The 17,486-nt window shown below is 42.8% G+C and overlaps 1 protein-coding gene across 1 annotated transcript; it reads right to left on the bottom strand.

Annotated features, from left to right (window-relative positions):
- Positions 1-8,855: 8,855 nt before the first annotated feature.
- On the bottom strand, positions 8,856-16,928 carry LOC114686898 (tripartite motif-containing protein 30A-like). The gene is made up of 7 exons (XM_028861567.2): positions 16,903-16,928; positions 15,577-15,727; positions 14,725-14,955; positions 11,627-11,649; positions 10,109-10,209; positions 9,813-9,839; positions 8,856-9,581 (listed from the first exon to the last, which is right to left on the bottom strand). Exons 1-7 carry the CDS (start codon positions 16,926-16,928, stop codon positions 8,983-8,985), a joined length of 1,158 nt encoding a protein of 385 aa, XP_028717400.1. The 3' UTR covers positions 8,856-8,982.
- Positions 16,929-17,486: the final 558 nt, after the last annotated feature.

Genomic DNA, 17,486 nt, shown 5'->3' with positions numbered 1-17,486 from the left:
TCTCCAACTGCCCAGTGCAGTCCTACAGATAATATATTCTGTTGCTGAACAGACCAAGTCCTCTTCCCAGTGCTCATATGATCCATCTTTGATCTGTCCCACAGCTCCTGCTGGCAGTCTATGTAAAGAGCATGGATTAAGGAACCTTGTCCTCTCTTTGCATGCTTTTTCTTCTTCTAACTACCATGTCCATTCCTTCACTGGCATTACAGCCTGTTTCTTCAGAATTCTGACATACATTCAAGCAAAAGTATATAGCCCTAGCAACCCATGTATTCATTAGGGCTCCTCACACCTATAAGATTAATTAACTCTAAATATATTAGAAAAAAAGATGAAAAGAATTATTTCATTTTTAAATCTTTTTTTCCTCATTTTTTTTCTTTTATTGTGTGTACATGGGTGTTTTAACTTTGTAGGTTATAAGAGGATATGCAATTCTTTGGATTGGCATTGCAGCTGGCTGTGAGAATTATTAAAAATGAAAGTAAAAAGGAAGTGGAGAGCTGTGATCTGTCATGTCAGCTGATGGAATTTTGTCAAGCAGCAGAGGTCACCATGTGGTCCATGCCACTTTCCCCAGCAGTTCTGAGCTCCTGGGAAATGGACACTTGATCAGATACTCTCACTTTCTCCACAGCTTAGTCCTGGGCTTTCAGGGGTTCCTCTTTAATCCACTACTAATGTGCTAGTCTGCTCGTGCTATGATAAAAAAAAAAAAAAAAAGTAGTAACAAAATACTACAAACCGGGGGTTTTTGTTTTGTTTTGTACTAGATACTATGGAGAGAGGCAGAACTGGAGACATGAGAAGAATGTTGAGGAACAGCCTGATGTGAGAAGCCTGCACTGCCACCAGAGGCCATGGTGGTGTCCAGGCCTGTGCTGCCACTGAGGGCCATGTCAGGGTCCATGGCTGTGCAGCAGCAGCAGGGGTCTGGGATGATATCGGTGCCCCATGTCACCACCAAAGGCCATGTGAACACCCTGGTCTAGGCTGCTTCCTGGGGCCATGTTGATGTCTGAGGGCTGCACAGAACTGGCTCTGACCTGCCCCTCACCAGATGCAGCACTTGGGAGAGTCAGACTCCCCTGGGAAGCACAGTGGAGCTGGCCCTGGTGGTCTGCCTGTAGGAGAGCTGGCCCCACACCTGGACTTGGGAAAGCAGCCTGTGTACCTTGTGGGCAGTGCAGTAGAGGCTGGCCCTGGTGGTGTGGGCACCGGCGAGCAGTCCCTCCCCTCAGTACGGAAGTCATGACACAGACCCAAGACTACTAGGTCTTGTGGGCCGCAAGAATATATTAAGAGATTCAGCTGTGTATTACAGCTGTCCTTTTCCCAGCCACGGGTCTGTCAAAAGGCAAGCCATTTATTATGAATATTTGGTGTTATACAGTTTTAAATATTTCAGCTGTTATCTGCTATGAAATTCTTGCGTGCCCAAATACTTCCAAACCATTTTGGCAAACAGGTAAGCTTCTCAGACACTGTTCCACTAGGTACTACCTTTCCTGCTGAGCCTAGGAGACTAACAGGCTACCAGATGTATAGCTTGGTTTATTGTGCAAATCAAGTTCAGGTCTTCAGAGGTCCCAGAGCAACTTCTTAGATAAATGGGAATTTCCTCTCACCTGGTGCTTCAAGCTGTGATGCAGATTGACTAGCTAGGGGTACTCCTCCCCCGCCCTGTCAGGAAACTGGCTGCAGAGAAAAAGAGTGGCAGTTTTATTTTTAGTGACTTATAGATATCTTTACCCTATCACCTGTCCGTTTGTAGTTTGAGCACATTTATGATAGGCTCGGAATGTTTTCACCTAACCACAGTAAGGATAGATTTCTAGCACATAAATTCCTTCTCTGATTTCTTCCAGCTCCTATCTAACTCTGCCTTTATTCTCTTCCCCCTTTGGGGTTGCAAATGAAGTTGCCAGGAAGCTTCTGGTGGGGATCTTGCAATTCTTAGGTTGTATTGTAAACAGGAAGGTGTTGCTGGAGTGAGGGGAATGCTCATTCATTGTTGGTGAGAGTGCCATTATGGAAATCAGTGTGGAGCTTCCTTAGGAAGATGTGAATTGTTCTGTCTGAAGATCCAGCTATACTACTCTTGAGCATATACCCAAAGGATATTTCATTCTATCACAGAGACATTTACTCAACCATGTTCCTTGCTGCCCTGTTCACAACAGCCAGAAATTGGAATCAACCTAGATACCCCTCAGTGGATGAACGGATAAAGAAAGGATGGTACAATTGCACAAGGGAATGCTACTCAACCTTTAAAAGGAACAAAATTCACAGGTAAATTGATGGAACTAAAAAAAAAAAAAATCCCAAATGAGGTAACCCAGACCCAGAAAGACAAATATGGTATGTATTCACTTTTATGCAGATGGTAGCTGTGAAGTCAATAATAATGAAGTTACAATCTGTAGAACCAAAGAGATTATGTACAGGTAAGGGACTAGTTAGAAGGAATGATTTCCCTAGGAAAGGGAACTAGAATAGATAGTTATGGTTGAACAAGAGTGAAGAAATGGGAGGATAAAACAGGGAAAAGGAGGAAAGAGGGAGATGAGGAAGGGAAGATGTTGAGGAACAACAAAAACTGAGGGCCATTTTAGGGTCACTTGGAAACCTAGTACAGTAGAAGCTTCCTAAGTATGTACATATATGAAGGTGATCTAAATGCAATTGACCAATAATAAGGGAGACAGAGTCCCATCTAGACATCTCTTTTATCAAATGAAGATCCCAGTACTGGTGTTGTGCCCAGATCATGACCCCCAGAGAGACCACCAAAGACGAGCATGCCGGAATGCAAAAGCAAGGTTTAATCGTGGATATCCAAAAGCAATACAAGCCTAGGCAGGGACTTCGTCCAATACATCCAACGCAGTGGAGGCTGGAGGAAGCGCCCACCTGTCTGCAAGCTCAGTTTTTAAAGGGAAAAGTCACAAGGTTACATCATTTAGGGGTGCTAGTACAGGTACAATTCTGATTGGCTTGTGTCTAGAATTCCAGAAATCACAATTCAGTTTTCCTTCTAAGGAAGTAGTTGCCCACCACCATTTTTCATTGGCTGCCCCCAGATGGGGGCATCTGGTGATTACACAGTCACTATGGAAACTAGGGTTGGGACATTCTATGGTCAAGCAGTTGCCTAGGGGGCCAGGGAGAGGACATTCCATAGTCCAGCAGCCATTACCTCCTGACTACCTTGTGACTCTGTACTTTTACACTTCCTGGTTTCTGGAATCTGAACTGACTGGTCTCAGTAACTTCTGGCCTGTTCTCAAAAGGAGAAATCTTAGGCCTTAATTTTAGGGTGAAAGCATTTTGGTCTTATTTCTAAGATGGCTCATTTTGGTCTCACACTGGGAATGGGTTACATCTAGTTGAGTTATGGGACAAAGAGGTCCCATGAGAAACTCCACGGAACCCAGGCTGTTGCCAAAATTATAGGTTTCTCTCCACAAACTGACAGCAAGGCCACATTGCTGTAGACAACAGCTACAAAATTCATGGAACACGGAGACGTTGAGCTGGTGTCTACACAGAACTTTCATCCCTATGTGCTAGTGTTCTTGGTACCTACCAGAATTTACTTTGCATGCTACCAGAGGACAAAGGTAAACACCAACCCAGCTACAAAGCCTTGAGTCAACAGTGGTGTCCCTCCTGCAAGATACACCAGTGCAGTGGTGGCACAAGGCTTGTGAGAGGAGCCAACCAGTATCTGATTTGGTTTAAGGCCTGCTCCATGAGATGGAACCCATACCTGGCACTGCTTGGGTGACGAAGATCCTGAGACTAGTTGATCAGAGACCTAAGGGAAAACTAATTACTGCTATTATACAAAAGGAGTGTGGCAATGAAATGATTTCTAAAGACATTCTGCTATACCAGTGGTTCTCAACCCATGGGTCACAACCTCTTTGGGGGATGAATGATCTTTTCACATGGTTCAGCTATGACTATCAGGAAACACAGATATTTACATTATGATTCATAACAGTAGCAAAATTACAGTTGTGAAGCAGCAATGAAAAAAATTTTATGGTTGGGGTCACCACAACGTGAGGAACTGCATCAAAGGGTGGCAGCATTAGGAAGGTTGAGAACCACTGTGTTATACCCATACATCGGTGCCTTGTTCAACCATCATCAGAGAAGCTTCCTCTTGTAGCAGGTGACAACAAATGCAGAGATCTACAGACAGACAATAGGCAGACAGTCAGAGACATAGGGCACTCAGCCCTAAATGGGATGTCTCCATCAAATCCATCCCCTCAGAGCTCAGAACCCTGCAGAAGAGGTGGTAGATAGAGTGTAAGAGCTAGAGGAAATGGAGGGCTCCAAGGAAACAAGGCCTTCTAAGCACAGCAGGACCTATGCACAGATGATACCAGAGAATGTGGCATCATGCCACAAGCCAGCACAGGTCTTCACCGGATGGAGTCTTAGAATGAAAGAAGTGGACATACAGCCCATCCACAACCCAGAATCTATCTTCAATTAATAACCATTTGCAAATAAAAAAATACTTTTCTCCAAGGGAGTCTAACTGTTAAAACTACCTCCTTTTTTTTGAGCTGAGGATTGAACCCAGGATCTTTTGCTTGGTAGGCAAACGCTCTACCACCGAGCTAAATCCCCAACCTGAAAGAAACTACTCTTAAGGGCATGGTCTATGCTTGGCAGTGGGAGGCCAAAAGAAATTGAACTCAAGGGCATCTTTGGGGATTCTTTATCTCATAATGTTGTGTCATGGCATTTTTTTTTTCAAACTTACAGGTCCTTTGTGTCTATGATATTGTTTCCAGTTTTGTGTCCTTATGGCATTCCCTTGGTTTGAATGTGTACGTTTCTGTGTCTGTATGTGTTTCTCGTTCTTTTTCTTTAGTTCTTTTGCTTCTGTTTGTTTTCTCTGTCCTATTCCAATTGTTTTCTCTTAGCTTTATTTTATTTCATTATTATCCCTTAGATGCCTGTTTGTTTTCTAACAAGAGACAGAAAGGAGATGGGTGGGGGTGGAGGTGGAGAGGAACTGGGAGGAGTCACGGGAGGGGAAACCATAATTAAAATATATTATATTTAAAAAAAACTTCATTTTTTGGCTAGAGATGGCTCAGAGGTTAAGAGCACTGACTGCTCTTCCAGAGGTCTTGAGTTCAATTCCCAGCACCCACATGGTGGCTCACAACCATCTGCCTGCCCTTGAAGAACAATACCAGAGGTTCCTGAGCAGTTTGGGTACTGTGGCAGTAGACAAGGTAAGGTCTGTGCTGGCCAGGTGGTTGTTGGGTTTTGAGCACACTGGTTGCTCTTGCAAAGGACCTTGGTTCTGTTCTCAGCATCCACAAGGTGATTCACAACTGTCTATAACTCCAGGGTATCTGACATCCTCTTCTGGTATCTGTGGGCACCAATTTTATATACATAAAATTACATTAAAACAAAATAAATAGGGCTGGAGAGATGGCTCAGAGGTTAAGAGCACTGACTGCTCTTCCAGAGGTCCTGAGTTCAATTCCCAGCAACCATATGGTGGCTCACAACCATCTGTAATGAGATCTGGTGCCCTCTTCTGGCCTGCAGTCATACATGCTGTATACATAATAAATAAATAAATCTTTAAAAAACAAAAAACAAAAAACAAAAAAATAAAATAAATAAGTGATTCAGTAAAATGCCCACACTATCTAGGGCTGGAGAAAGGGCTCAGTGGTTAAGAATGTTTATTGTGCTTTCAGTGTCTTAGTTAGGGTGTCTCTTGCTGTGATTCAACACTGTGACCAAAGCCGTTTAGGGAGGAAAGTATAACACAAATCTTAAAAGGTCTTATAATAAAACACCCAGAGCCAGATATTGGGGTGAAAGATCAGAGAAGGAGAACAGCCAGCCACTAGCTTACCTCTACAAAATCCTCAGCCTCAAGAGAGCCAGTTCCTGTTTCCTCAGGCCTTATATACTTTTCTATGTCCTGCCATATTACTCCCTGGGATTAAAGACATGTGTCACCACTGCCTAGTTCTGTTTCTCTCATGTAGCCTAGTGTGGCCTTGAACTCATGGAGATCTGAACTCACAAGTGATAGGATTAAAAGTGTGTGCCACCACTACCTGACCTCTATGTCTAATTTGATGGCTGGCTCTGTCCTCTGATCCCCAGGTAAGCTTTATTGGGGTACACAATATATCACCACAGGAAAGTGTCTGCTTGGCTTATACTTCCATATTCCTGTTCATCATCGAAGGAATTCTATTGTAGTCTTACAGAACCAGCCTCAGGCTGCAGGCATGGCTCAAAGAAAAAGCCACAGTGTCATGAAACTTAGACTTTTTTCTGAGGGGTTAGGGAAAATACCACAAACACCTATTTTCTTGATGGTTACTTTTCTTTATTCTCTCACGTTGCCTCCGAATCTCTTTGTTTTTTTCAGCTATATATACCCAAGAGAATCTTCAGGCAGATATAGAAGTTACATTTGAAGGTCACATTCCATTTCTTAAGTGATGATTATAAGAAACCATGAGTATGTAAACATACCATCTAGAGTTCCCTCTCCCTCCTCACCTCTTGGTCCCCCCTCTCCACACCCACCCTCATCTACTCCTCAGAAAGTATAAGGCCTCCCATGGGGAGTTAACAAAACCTAGCACATTCAGTTGATCCAGCACCAAGCCTCCCCCGCCCTGCCTCACCCCACAGCATCAAGGCTGAGGAAGGCATCCCACCATATGGAATGGACTTCAAAATGCCAGCATAGAATCACTCTTCTCTCTCTTTGACTGGACTCCTGGAGATCAACATGGATAGCACTTAAATCTTAAAATGTACTTTTTGTCCTGTGTGTTACTTTTAATTATCTAAGAACACCTGCAGCCCTCATAAGGGACTGTAGAGTCAACTTACATTTTGGTAGCCTTGACTGGTCAGAATATATTTTCACAAATTGAGGTCAGGAATGCATGCAAGTACTTAATCATTTGCCAGCTAGCTCTAATTGTGCTTTATTGTATTTATGACCTTGCCAGATAGCTCAGTATGTCCTTGTGAACTAGACTGCTTTTCCTTGGAATATTTTTTCTCAAAACCATTGGCAAGGCAGCTGGTCTAGTTAAAGTGTGACTCATAGATCTTGTGTGGAACAATAGGCCTAGCTATGAAACATTATTTTTATTCATCAAAATTATACAACTTAAGGAGGACTCATCTTTTTGACAATCCACAGTAATAAATGCCCAGTGAGATGTATTTATGAGATAAACACACTACAATACAGGTAATGGGGTACTCCCCAGATGTAAATGCAACATATCAGATACCAGAGAAAAGCACGTAGCAAAAACAGTGTGAAAGCACAGCATAAGCAAAAGACATTCTGGAGTCTGTATTCTCATAAGCCTTGCTTGAACCATACATCCCCATCAGAGAGCTGAACTTCTGATGTGCTGACACCCGCACTTCAATGGCCATCTGCTGTTCCTCTGACACAGTTGGCTACTAGCAGAATTCAGGACAAGAACTCAAGTAAGGCATGAACCAGAGGCTGGGGCTGATGCAGAAGCCATAGGGAGGTGCTAATTACTGACTTGTTCCTCATGGCTTGCTCAGCCTGCTTTTCTATGGAAGCCAGAACCACCAGCCCAAGAATAGTACCACACACTGTAGCTAGAGTTTTCCTGCCTTGCCCACAGTCAGGACAAATCTTTGTCACCCACCAGTCCCACAGACCCAACCAAGTAAACACAGAGACTTATATTGCTTACAAACTGTATGGCCATGGCAGGCTTCTTGCTAACTGTTCTTATAGCTTAAATTAATCCATTTCCACAAATCTATACCCTGCCACGCGGCTCGTGGCTTACTGTCATCTTTTCATGCTGCTTGTCAGGGTGGCGGCTGGCAGTGAGTCCTTTTGCCTTCCTGTTTCCTGAGACTTGAGCAGTTTCTGAGAGGGCTATGATATAGTCCTTGTAGTAGCTCCCTTTCTGCATGTACTCTGATTGCTCAAGGTTCAGCCAGTTGTTTACTGTCTGAGACCCCTCACCAACTTAGAGCTACATGGATGGGTCAATGTGAATGTGTGAGGCCAGCCAGCCTCCATGGCAGTTCAAGGACAAAGCTTGGGACTTATCCAGGCCTGCCCAAAATGGTAACTGTACCCCCAATCAGTAAATTCAAAGGTTACATACCCTCACCCAATCATATGACACAAAGGCTTGTATTACTACCCTGCTTGTGGTTTCTCCCTTTAAAATCCCCTAACTCTTGAGAGCTCAGGGCCAACCTCCTGCACCCGCTTAGAGTATTAGACATGGACAAAGCCTGGGCTTGCTTGTTATCAATAAACCCCTGTGTTTTTTGTATGGGATATCGGCTCTGTAATGGTCTTTTTTTTAAGATTTATTTGATTACATATACAGAAGAGGGTGCCAGATCTCATTACAGATGGTTGTGAGCCACCATATGGGTGCTGGGAATTGAACTCAGGACCTCGGGAAGAGCAGTCGGTGCTCTGAACCTCTAAGCCATCTCTCCAGCCCTTTGTAGTGGTCTTGACTGGGGTGTCTTCAGACATGGGCACAACAAACTTTCTTTCAGTGGCAGAAAGCATGGGCTTGTGCAGACATGTCAGAGCTGGGACAAGTGACTCAGTGGTAGAGCCACCTCCTCAGCATGCACAAGGCCCTGCCTTCCCTCTGTGGCACCACAAAACAGGAAGTGGGGTTAGCAGAGGCTTCACCTCACCTAATGAGGAAAGAGTCATTTTCTTTGGGAATATGGGAAATGATGAATTATTGCCTTGTAACCAGACAAGCAACTGGATTAAGGAAAAGAATCCATGCTGGTTTGTATTGAGAACTGAAGTTTATTAACAAGGAAAGGGCAAAGGCAGAAACAGTCATGATGATGCCAGGGAGCTCAGGCATATGAGGTATATCAGACACGGGGCACTGTGCAGATATGGGTGAGGGTTTAGGAGGGTGGCCCACATACTGTCATTGGCTCTGAACATGACATAGGATTAAAGTATGGATAAACTTCATCAGGGAAGGAAGGTTCATAGAATCTATAGATGAGAACTCCATGGTTGGAAACATCATAAAATGAGAGAGTACAAGCTTCTCTGTCCAGGAAAACTCCAATGCGACTGGGACGACCAGTCAGAGAAAGGACCAAGACACTGGCATTGTGAGTGACAGAACACTCTTGAAAGGCATTATATACAGACCCATTCTTCATCCCTATAACCCAGTAGCCATATTTAGGCTGATAATTTACATGTTGTTTAGCATCAGGATTATATTGGACTTTGATGCCATTTTCATTCCCTGCACAAAGTTGGGGTTGAGCACGTTCTCCATCATTTAATCCCAGGAGCCAGGCATCATTTCTAGACACATCCACTTCCCAGTAATGTTTCCCTGAGTAGAACGGTGGATATCCCAGGACACCAAAATCATAGGTCTCAGAAATTTGCAAATTTCTTCTAAAACCATTTCCGTGTTGTATTTCTTTTTTGTCCTCATTAATGACAACGTTTTTATTGTGGCCTTGATACAGGGTCACATGAACTGCAGAAAAATGAGACAGATAAGAGTCACATGAGAGGCATTGTATAGCCTTTTTTTTGTGATATAAAGAACAGAAGCCTAAGGAGACAGTGAGAGGAAACTTGGAGGAGCCTTGTTTATAGTTGAGAAGAGGCCAATTGGGATAAGTAACATGACACATGAGGGTTAGTTGAGAAATAAACTCTGAAATACAGTAAGAAGGGAGTGGCTGATGGTGTGATTTCTCCTTACCCCAGTATTTTTGAGCATCCATGAGCCCTGAAAGGATGAAAATTCACAGCATGAAATGGAGGCAAAGGAATCAAAACATTAAAGTCAATCTCCTCTCCAGATTAGGGGTAGGTTTGGAAATTATGATATAGCACAGGATGAATGACAATTTCCCATTAAATATGATAACTTCACTGTCTGCTCTGCTGAGACTCTCTACTCATGTTCAGAAACATCACTCTCTTCTCAGAGAGTGTAGCCCCAGCACACCTAGAATCCCCCCCGCCCAGTTACTCACAGGATGTAGCTTTTCTCACCTTGAAACACTTGCAGCATGCCTTTCAGATCTGGAGTTCGAAAGATCATTCTCTGTTTTCCTGGGACCATATCAGGCCGTTTCAGTCTTAAGGTCTGACTCCTAGGGACAAAACATTGACTTCCACATCTCAGACAGTGTGACCTCTGACCACCACTGACTCCCTATCATTCTAACCATAGATGTCCTGGAGCTCTCCTGAGAATTCTGAGAAGGGGAGAGAGGGTTGACTACTAACTCTGGCGACATGAGAGACACACCCATGAGCCTCCCACTTACTTGCTGTGTGATGTTGGGAAAGCCTTACTCTCAGAAGCGGAGCTCCTCACTAGTACAGTCAAAAGACTTGCTCGCCCACTCTTCCTGCTTTCCCTCACCCCCAGAACTATTGAGAAATTGTGAATTAGTGAACTTTAATATATAGTGTGCCTCAGGCATGGTGTAACATGCTTTTAATCCTTGCACATAAGAGGCAGAGTCAGGAGGATCTGTAAGTTCAAGGCCAGCCTGATCTACAGAGTTAGTTAAAAAACAGCACGCCTGCAATGAGTAATCCTGTGTCAAAAACAAAACAAAGCAACACAAAGAAAGAAAGAAAGAAAGAAAGAAAGAAAGAAAGAAAGAAAGAAAGAAAGAAAGAAAGGAAGAAAGAAAGAAAGAAGTGAAAAAAGATGTTGGTGTTCAAGGAAATGGTCTAAAGCCTGGAGCGCAGAAGATGCTCCTATGTATACAATGTAGAAAAGCCACAGGAGAAAGCAAAGAGTTCAAACCCTGTTGTCAATATGGCCACTCTTGGCTGGCATCTTATTCTTCTGATTCTTCAAGTTCCTATGTTACAATGAGAAAATTTGGCAAAGAAGACAGAAACACCAAATTAATAATAACATGAGCTCCATATGTTCAGAATGAGCCTGATGCTGACAGCCTGGGTGTGACCCTTTACATAGGAGGGTACTGCTTTTCAGGCTTTTGAATTATTTGGTTCACGTGGAGCTGTTGTGTGCACAGATTCAAGTCTGTTTCAGAATAATCTAATTATAACCACAAAGGAACTCTAGCCCTCTTCTATCCTCATGAAAAACACTAATACACAGGAAATTCCCCCAATATACAAGTCTGTGAACACTGCAGACAGAGAAGACATGCCTTAGCTAGGATGAATTGAGGAATCAAGTACTTGTTAATGCAGATCCAGAGCCAGACACATGCACACAGCATGGACAGAATGACGGAACCACAAGGCATCTGAAAGCACCTTAGCTCCTTGTGCCTCATCCCACTGCTGAGCCTGACTCTGCAACTCCCCATTACCCAGTCCCTAAAAGACAATCAAATCTGTTCTCAATATTGCAAAACAGGCAGACCCCGCCTTTCCCTACCACCCCCCTCCTCACTAGAAGTTCAAAATAACATTGTGTCTAAACTCCCCCAAACCCATGAGACATTTATTTTAGTTGGATACTAAATAATTCTCACCACACAGTAGGGCTGTTCTTTCTTTCCTATCAGTTTAACATACCTTGTTAGGACAGAATTCCCACCCTAGGGAGAAGGGAGAAAACACAGTGAATAACATGTTCTGCATGTTCTTGCAAATCCTGCTCACACTCTCACTGGTTGCAGAGACAAAGTCAAAAGAGAAATCTGTCACCCACAGTTCTCCAAGACATGGTATCAATACGATGCATGGCTCTTTACTTGACTTACATGTAATTTAATAGACTATTTTTTGTCTCATACCACAAGGCTTTGTAGAACAAAAATGCATAAACAATACTTTGAAAGCTTACATAGATTTTGCTGTGCTTACAACTAATCACATAAACACATGACTCTTCTCCATTAGCTATCCATTACCTTACTTGCAACTAACATTATGAGAAGCTGATTTCTAAATCACTTTAGTCATGTAGGAACAGTTTAACATAGTAGTAATGAAGAGGGCACAAGGACCAGAAGCTTAGAATGTCTGAAACTTAAAACCAATTAACCATATCTCTCTGTGATTTTTTATTCTCTCTCTGTAATTGTCCCAGCTGAAAAGATGTTAATCTAAAGAGACATGTATATCTTCAAGTTGACAAACCATTGAAACAATGATAACTCCCCCACCTTCCAAAAAAGGTGATTTCTCCAGGAATCTCAGTGGGAAAAAGAAATCAGCTCTAATCAGAGGGAGAGCTGACTGCTAAAAAGATTTCAAGCAGGTTTAATTACTTGCCAGCTCATTCATAAGCATGAGACTGTAACCCAGATAATCATGGGAGAATGACAGACAGGACCATACCTTGACTTGGACTACTCATACATATAAATCCTTATCTCTCTATTTAAACTTTGATCTCACTTAGGAAACTGAAGATGGACTTAGAGTTTCTTTTTAATATCTTTGTCCATCTTCCAAATGTGGCCCCATTAATAAATATCCTTTGTCTGCTTTCCAATATTAATTTGGCTCTTTTAGGTTGGACATATATCAAGACCTGACCCACCAAGACCACTTTGATAAGTTAAATAGGCACCTCTGCTAGCCATCTGTCCTAGGTTTGAGAATTAACACTATGCAAGTATTCTCTAATGTGTGGATTCCTTTGGTATTGTTAGATTTAAGTAAAGTTACATTCTTTGAGAAATGTGACCCCCTTTCTCCTAACAGCTAACAATACCAGGAGCTCTTTGGATGTGGTTGGACTTCCTATGAAAGTCCACTTTCCAGCCTGGCAGTGATGGCACATGCCTTTAATTGCAGCACTCAGGAGGCAGACCCAGGTGCATCTGTGTGAGTTTGAGGCCACCCTGGTCTACAAAGCAAGATCCAGGACAGGCACCAAAACACCACAGAGAAACTCTGTCTTGGAAAAAACAAAAACAAACACAAACAAACAAACAAAAAATTAGGCTTGGTTTAAGCTTGGACGGGACTTGGGTTTGGTGTCACAGCCAATTGTAGTTCACCTGTGCTGTTGCTAAGCTATATGCAGAAGACACTGTTTTCCTTGTACTCACACACCAGCTCTGACTCTTTCTGCCCTTCTGAGATGGCTCAGAGGTTAAGAGCACTGGATGCTCCTCCAGAGGTCCTGAGTTCAATTCCCAGCAGCCACATGGTGGTGGCTCACAACCATCTGTAATGAGATCTGGCGCCCTCTTCTGGCCTGAAGACATATGTTCAGGCAGAACACTGTATACATAATAAATAAATAAATCTTAAAAAAAAAATAGATACCATGGGAAAAAGAATTCTGGGAAAGAACTAATTTTAATTATACATGAATTCTGATGTTCAAACATAGAGACATCTTCATGCTCATGTTTACTGAGTCATTATTTTATCTACTATGATAAAGTCATTCAGAGAACTAATCAACAGATGAATGGATAAAAATGACGTGATAGGCATGTGTGTTAAAATATTAGACATTCAAAGCAAGAAGTATTGCTTTGTGGTAACTTGGCGGAACTCAGAGAATTTATGTTATACTAAACCAGCTGGGCACAGAAAAAAAATAACACTAAATGATATTATTTAAATGTGTCATGTACACAAATTGATCTCCCAAAAGTAAAGATTAGAATTTGGGTCATCAGGGGCTGGAGGCAAAGAAAGGTGAGCAGATTCTTTGGTCAAGTAATACAATTTCAGACTTGTAGAGAATCGTGGTTGTAGATAGTATCTATGCGAAATAACTTAGTTTAGCCATATAAATATATAATTATATATATATATATATTTCCATCTAATACAGGTGATAAATGAGTGTTCTCAAACAATAATTAAATCAACACAATGGAAACCAATAAATCAAAGGAGAATTTAAAGTTTCTAGGACTACCAAGGTCTATAACATTGACAATTAAGATGAAAGAAACAAATTCCTATAGAGATATTCATCACCAGGGTTGGGGATTTAGCTCATGTGGAGAGTGCTTGCCTAGCAAGCATAAGACCCTGGGTTTGGTCCTCAGCTCCATAAAAAAAAAAAAAAAAAAAAAAAAAAAAAAAAAAAAAAAAAAAAAAAAAAAAAAAAAAAAAAAAAATTGAAATACTCATCACCAAAATAAGACTTTGGTTTAAATTATTTAAAAATGTGATAGAGATAAAATACAATACAAATTTTATACCTGTAAGGATAAAAGAAGATACCTTTCATCTCAGCAACTTGAAGACAGAGGCAAAGAAAACTTTTTGAGATCTTGGATGGTAACTTCCCTCCCACTGACCACACCACTGTAATCAGAGGCAGTGAAGATGAAAATCTCCAAACACTGGAGGGGAGGAACAATTTCTACTATTTTCAAATTCAAGTAAAGTGACTAATGACAGTTGAAAATTGCTTCACACATGCTCAGCTTACAGCAGGGTAATAACTACCCATGATCCAACAGACCTTCTCTCCAAGGTTCAGCTTCTGTACTTCATTTGATTAACTAAAAAATGCAATTTCCCCTTGCCATCCATGCATCACATGATCCCCAAGACTCTGAAACTGGTTCAGGGAAGAGTTGAGGGCCCAGAGAGCCCTACTGTCCCCACCAGGAAGGTCACAGCAGCTCAGAGGGAGGGAAATGGCTTCCAGATCTCCTGATCTTGGATGCTGAGACCTTCTGCAGTCTTACCTGCAGCATTTCCATGGCTGGGCACTGCAACTGATGCTCCAGAGCTGAGATGAGGGCTCTCACTGACCTCCTCTGCTTCACCAGCTTCCTTTGAGACCGTGCCAGGCTGTTCATAATGTCTTCCTCCTCCTGCTTCAGCTTCTGCAGCTCATTCTTCTCCTTGGAGTCCAGGAATTCCTGAAGTCCTTTAAACTCCATCTGAACTCTGTCTTCATCACTACTTACTTTGCACTTCAGCAAGAAGAAAGAGGAGAGGAATTCAGACTGTCCTAATGGGACTGAAAAACACAGTTCTGATGGGGAGTTCTCACAGGGAACTGAGCTTGGGAAGGCAAGGGAGTCTTAGGAAAGCATGTGTCTCCTCTCAGTGTCTGTTGAGACATTCCAAAACAAAGATCTTAGGTCACCTTTACCAAGGCCATCTGAACCATAGTGGGATGCCTGGGTGTGGCCCAGTTTTCACACAGCTGCTCTAGACTCTTTTCCTGCCTGTAAATCTCCTCATTCTACCTCTGAACCCATGGGAGAAGCTAAACCCCAAGAATAGAAGAACTGTGCCTGTTCCCAAGCATCTTCCCCAGCAGTCATAGCTGCAGAAAGCACCACAGGAGTGAGATCCAGGACTCAGTGCCCACTCTCACCAGACCCCTCCATGGTGTCAGCTCCCCACATAGCCAGGCTCAGTTGTGATGCACTCGGTGTGCAGCCCCAGCTCCAAGGAACAGGTAGAGAGGGCTAATCAAGGCCTCTTGTCCTCATCAACTACCATCGAATGAAGAGCCAGGGAGCTTCTTGCCCAGGTCCCTCCCAGGCATCAGCCTAACTCCCTTAGGAATTAGGGTCCCCACTTGCCTTCCGGAAAGTTCTCTCCTTTCGAAGGTCATCTTCCCACTCATCATATCTTTTCTGATTTGCCCTCTCTTCCTGCATAGCTGCCTGGACCTTCCCCTGTGGGAGAGGAATGGTAGCAGAGTAAGCTGTGTGCTTAGTAGGACTGCTGCCCCTAACCAAGGCCAAGAAACACTTCTGGAAAGACAGGAAGCCTAAGACTCTTATCTTTTTTTTTTTGTTTTTTGTTTTTTTTTCGAGACAGGGTTTCTCTGTTTAGCTTTGTGCCTTTCCTGGGACTCACTTGGTAGCCCAGGCTGGCCTCAAACTCACAGAGAGTTCGAGAGGGCGGTGGTGGCACATACTCTTAATCCCAGCACTAGGGAGGGAGGTAGAGGCAGGGGGAATCTCTGTGAGTTCGAGGCCAGCCTGGGCTACAGAGTGAGTTCCAGGAAAGGCTCCAAAGCTACACTTGGAAACCCTGTTTCAAAAAACCAAAACAGGGCTGGAGAGATGTCTCAGTGGTTAAGAGCACTGGATGCTCTTCCAGAGGTCCTGAGTTCAATTCCCAGCAACCACATGGTGGCTAATAACCATGAGATCTGGTGCCCTTTTCTGGCCTGCAAGGACACATGCAGGCAAAACACCGTATACATAATAAATAAATCTTGAAGAAAAAAAAACATGTACAAGGTTAATAGGGGCTGGGAAGGTTCCCATTAACAAAGCTATCCTGCTTTTGCTGTCCATGAGAGCAGACAACCCACACAAATCTCATTCCCTTTAGAGTATGGCAAACCATAATCAAAAGTAAGAACTCCAGATCTGCTAGGAGTGTCTTAGGATCAAGGAAGGTACAGCTGCAAGATCTCATGTAGCACCAATTGCAGTTTCTCCAGAGACATATTTCTTCAAGATTTGAACAGTCTCAAAACAATTTCTCAGCCTCTACTGATTAACCCCTACTCAGTTCAAAACCACATCAAAATTTATACTTCAGTGTAAACTAATTTCCCCCATAACCTGTAATATTAATTCACAGAAAAAAGAAAAAAAAAAAAAAAACAAAAAAACAAAAAACCAATGGACAGCCCACACCTTAATCTCAGCACTTGGGAGGCAGAGCCAGGGTTGATCTCCGAGAGTTCGAGGCCATCCCGGACTACCAAGTGAGCTCCAGGAAAGGCGCAAAACTACACAGAGAAACCCTGCCTCGAAAAACAAAACAAAACAGAACAAAACAAACAGAAAAGAAACTCCATTGTTTGCATTAAACTATTTGACAATAAACACCACTGTTTCAGGATAAAAACTCCACAAATGTTTGGGTATGGACATAAATGTCCTTACTTTGAAGCCATACATGAAAAGCCCATGGCTAATCTCAGAACAAATTTAGGACAAGGATGTTTATTGTTGTTACTTCTACAAACACAGCAGGGACAGGGGAAGTGCCAGCAATCCAAGAAGACTAGAAACATAAATAAATCAAAGATGTGCATATTAGGGGTTTTTTTTGTTTGTTTGTTTTGGTTTTGTATTTTTGCTTTTCAGGATGGTTCCTTTGTGCAATCTAGGCTGTCCTGGAACTTACTTTGTAGACCAGTTTGGCCTTGAACTCAGAGATTCACCTCCCTCTGTCTCCTGAGCGTTTGGATTATAGGCCTGTTCCACCACCACCCAGTCAGATTTGTTTTACAGATGAAAAAAAAAGCCAGTAAGCTCAGGAAAGATGTAAGATGTGATAGTATAGAAAAGTCAGAAACAGTGAGGGATCCAAGAGGAAATTAAGAAGCTGGGCCTGTTGGTCATGGCCTCTAAACCTGGTTTCTTGGGAGGCTGATGCCAGAGGCTGGCAAGGTCAAGGCTCTATAGCAAAACTGTGTCACATCTGGAACACAGTGAGAGGGCTGGAGGGATGGCTAAGTGGCTGA

Source organism: Peromyscus leucopus, chromosome 1 (genome assembly GCF_004664715.2).
Source record: "Peromyscus leucopus breed LL Stock chromosome 1, UCI_PerLeu_2.1, whole genome shotgun sequence".
NCBI classification, from domain to species: domain Eukaryota; kingdom Metazoa; phylum Chordata; class Mammalia; order Rodentia; family Cricetidae; genus Peromyscus; species Peromyscus leucopus.
This window is presented reverse-complemented; position numbering and strand designations above follow the sequence as displayed.

Coding starts and splice junctions, on each gene's coding strand:
- LOC114686898 (XM_028861567.2), bottom strand. CDS start 16,928: ATGGGCTTTTCATGTATGGCTTCAAA. Junction 15,728..16,902: donor TTTTCATGTATGGCTTCAAA/GTAAGGACATTT, acceptor GGCCTTGGTTAG/GGGCAGCAGTCCTACTAAGC. Junction 10,210..11,626: donor GGGAATTCTGTCCTAACAAG/GTATGTTAAACT, acceptor TTTTGTCCCTAG/GAGTCAGACCTTAAGACTGA.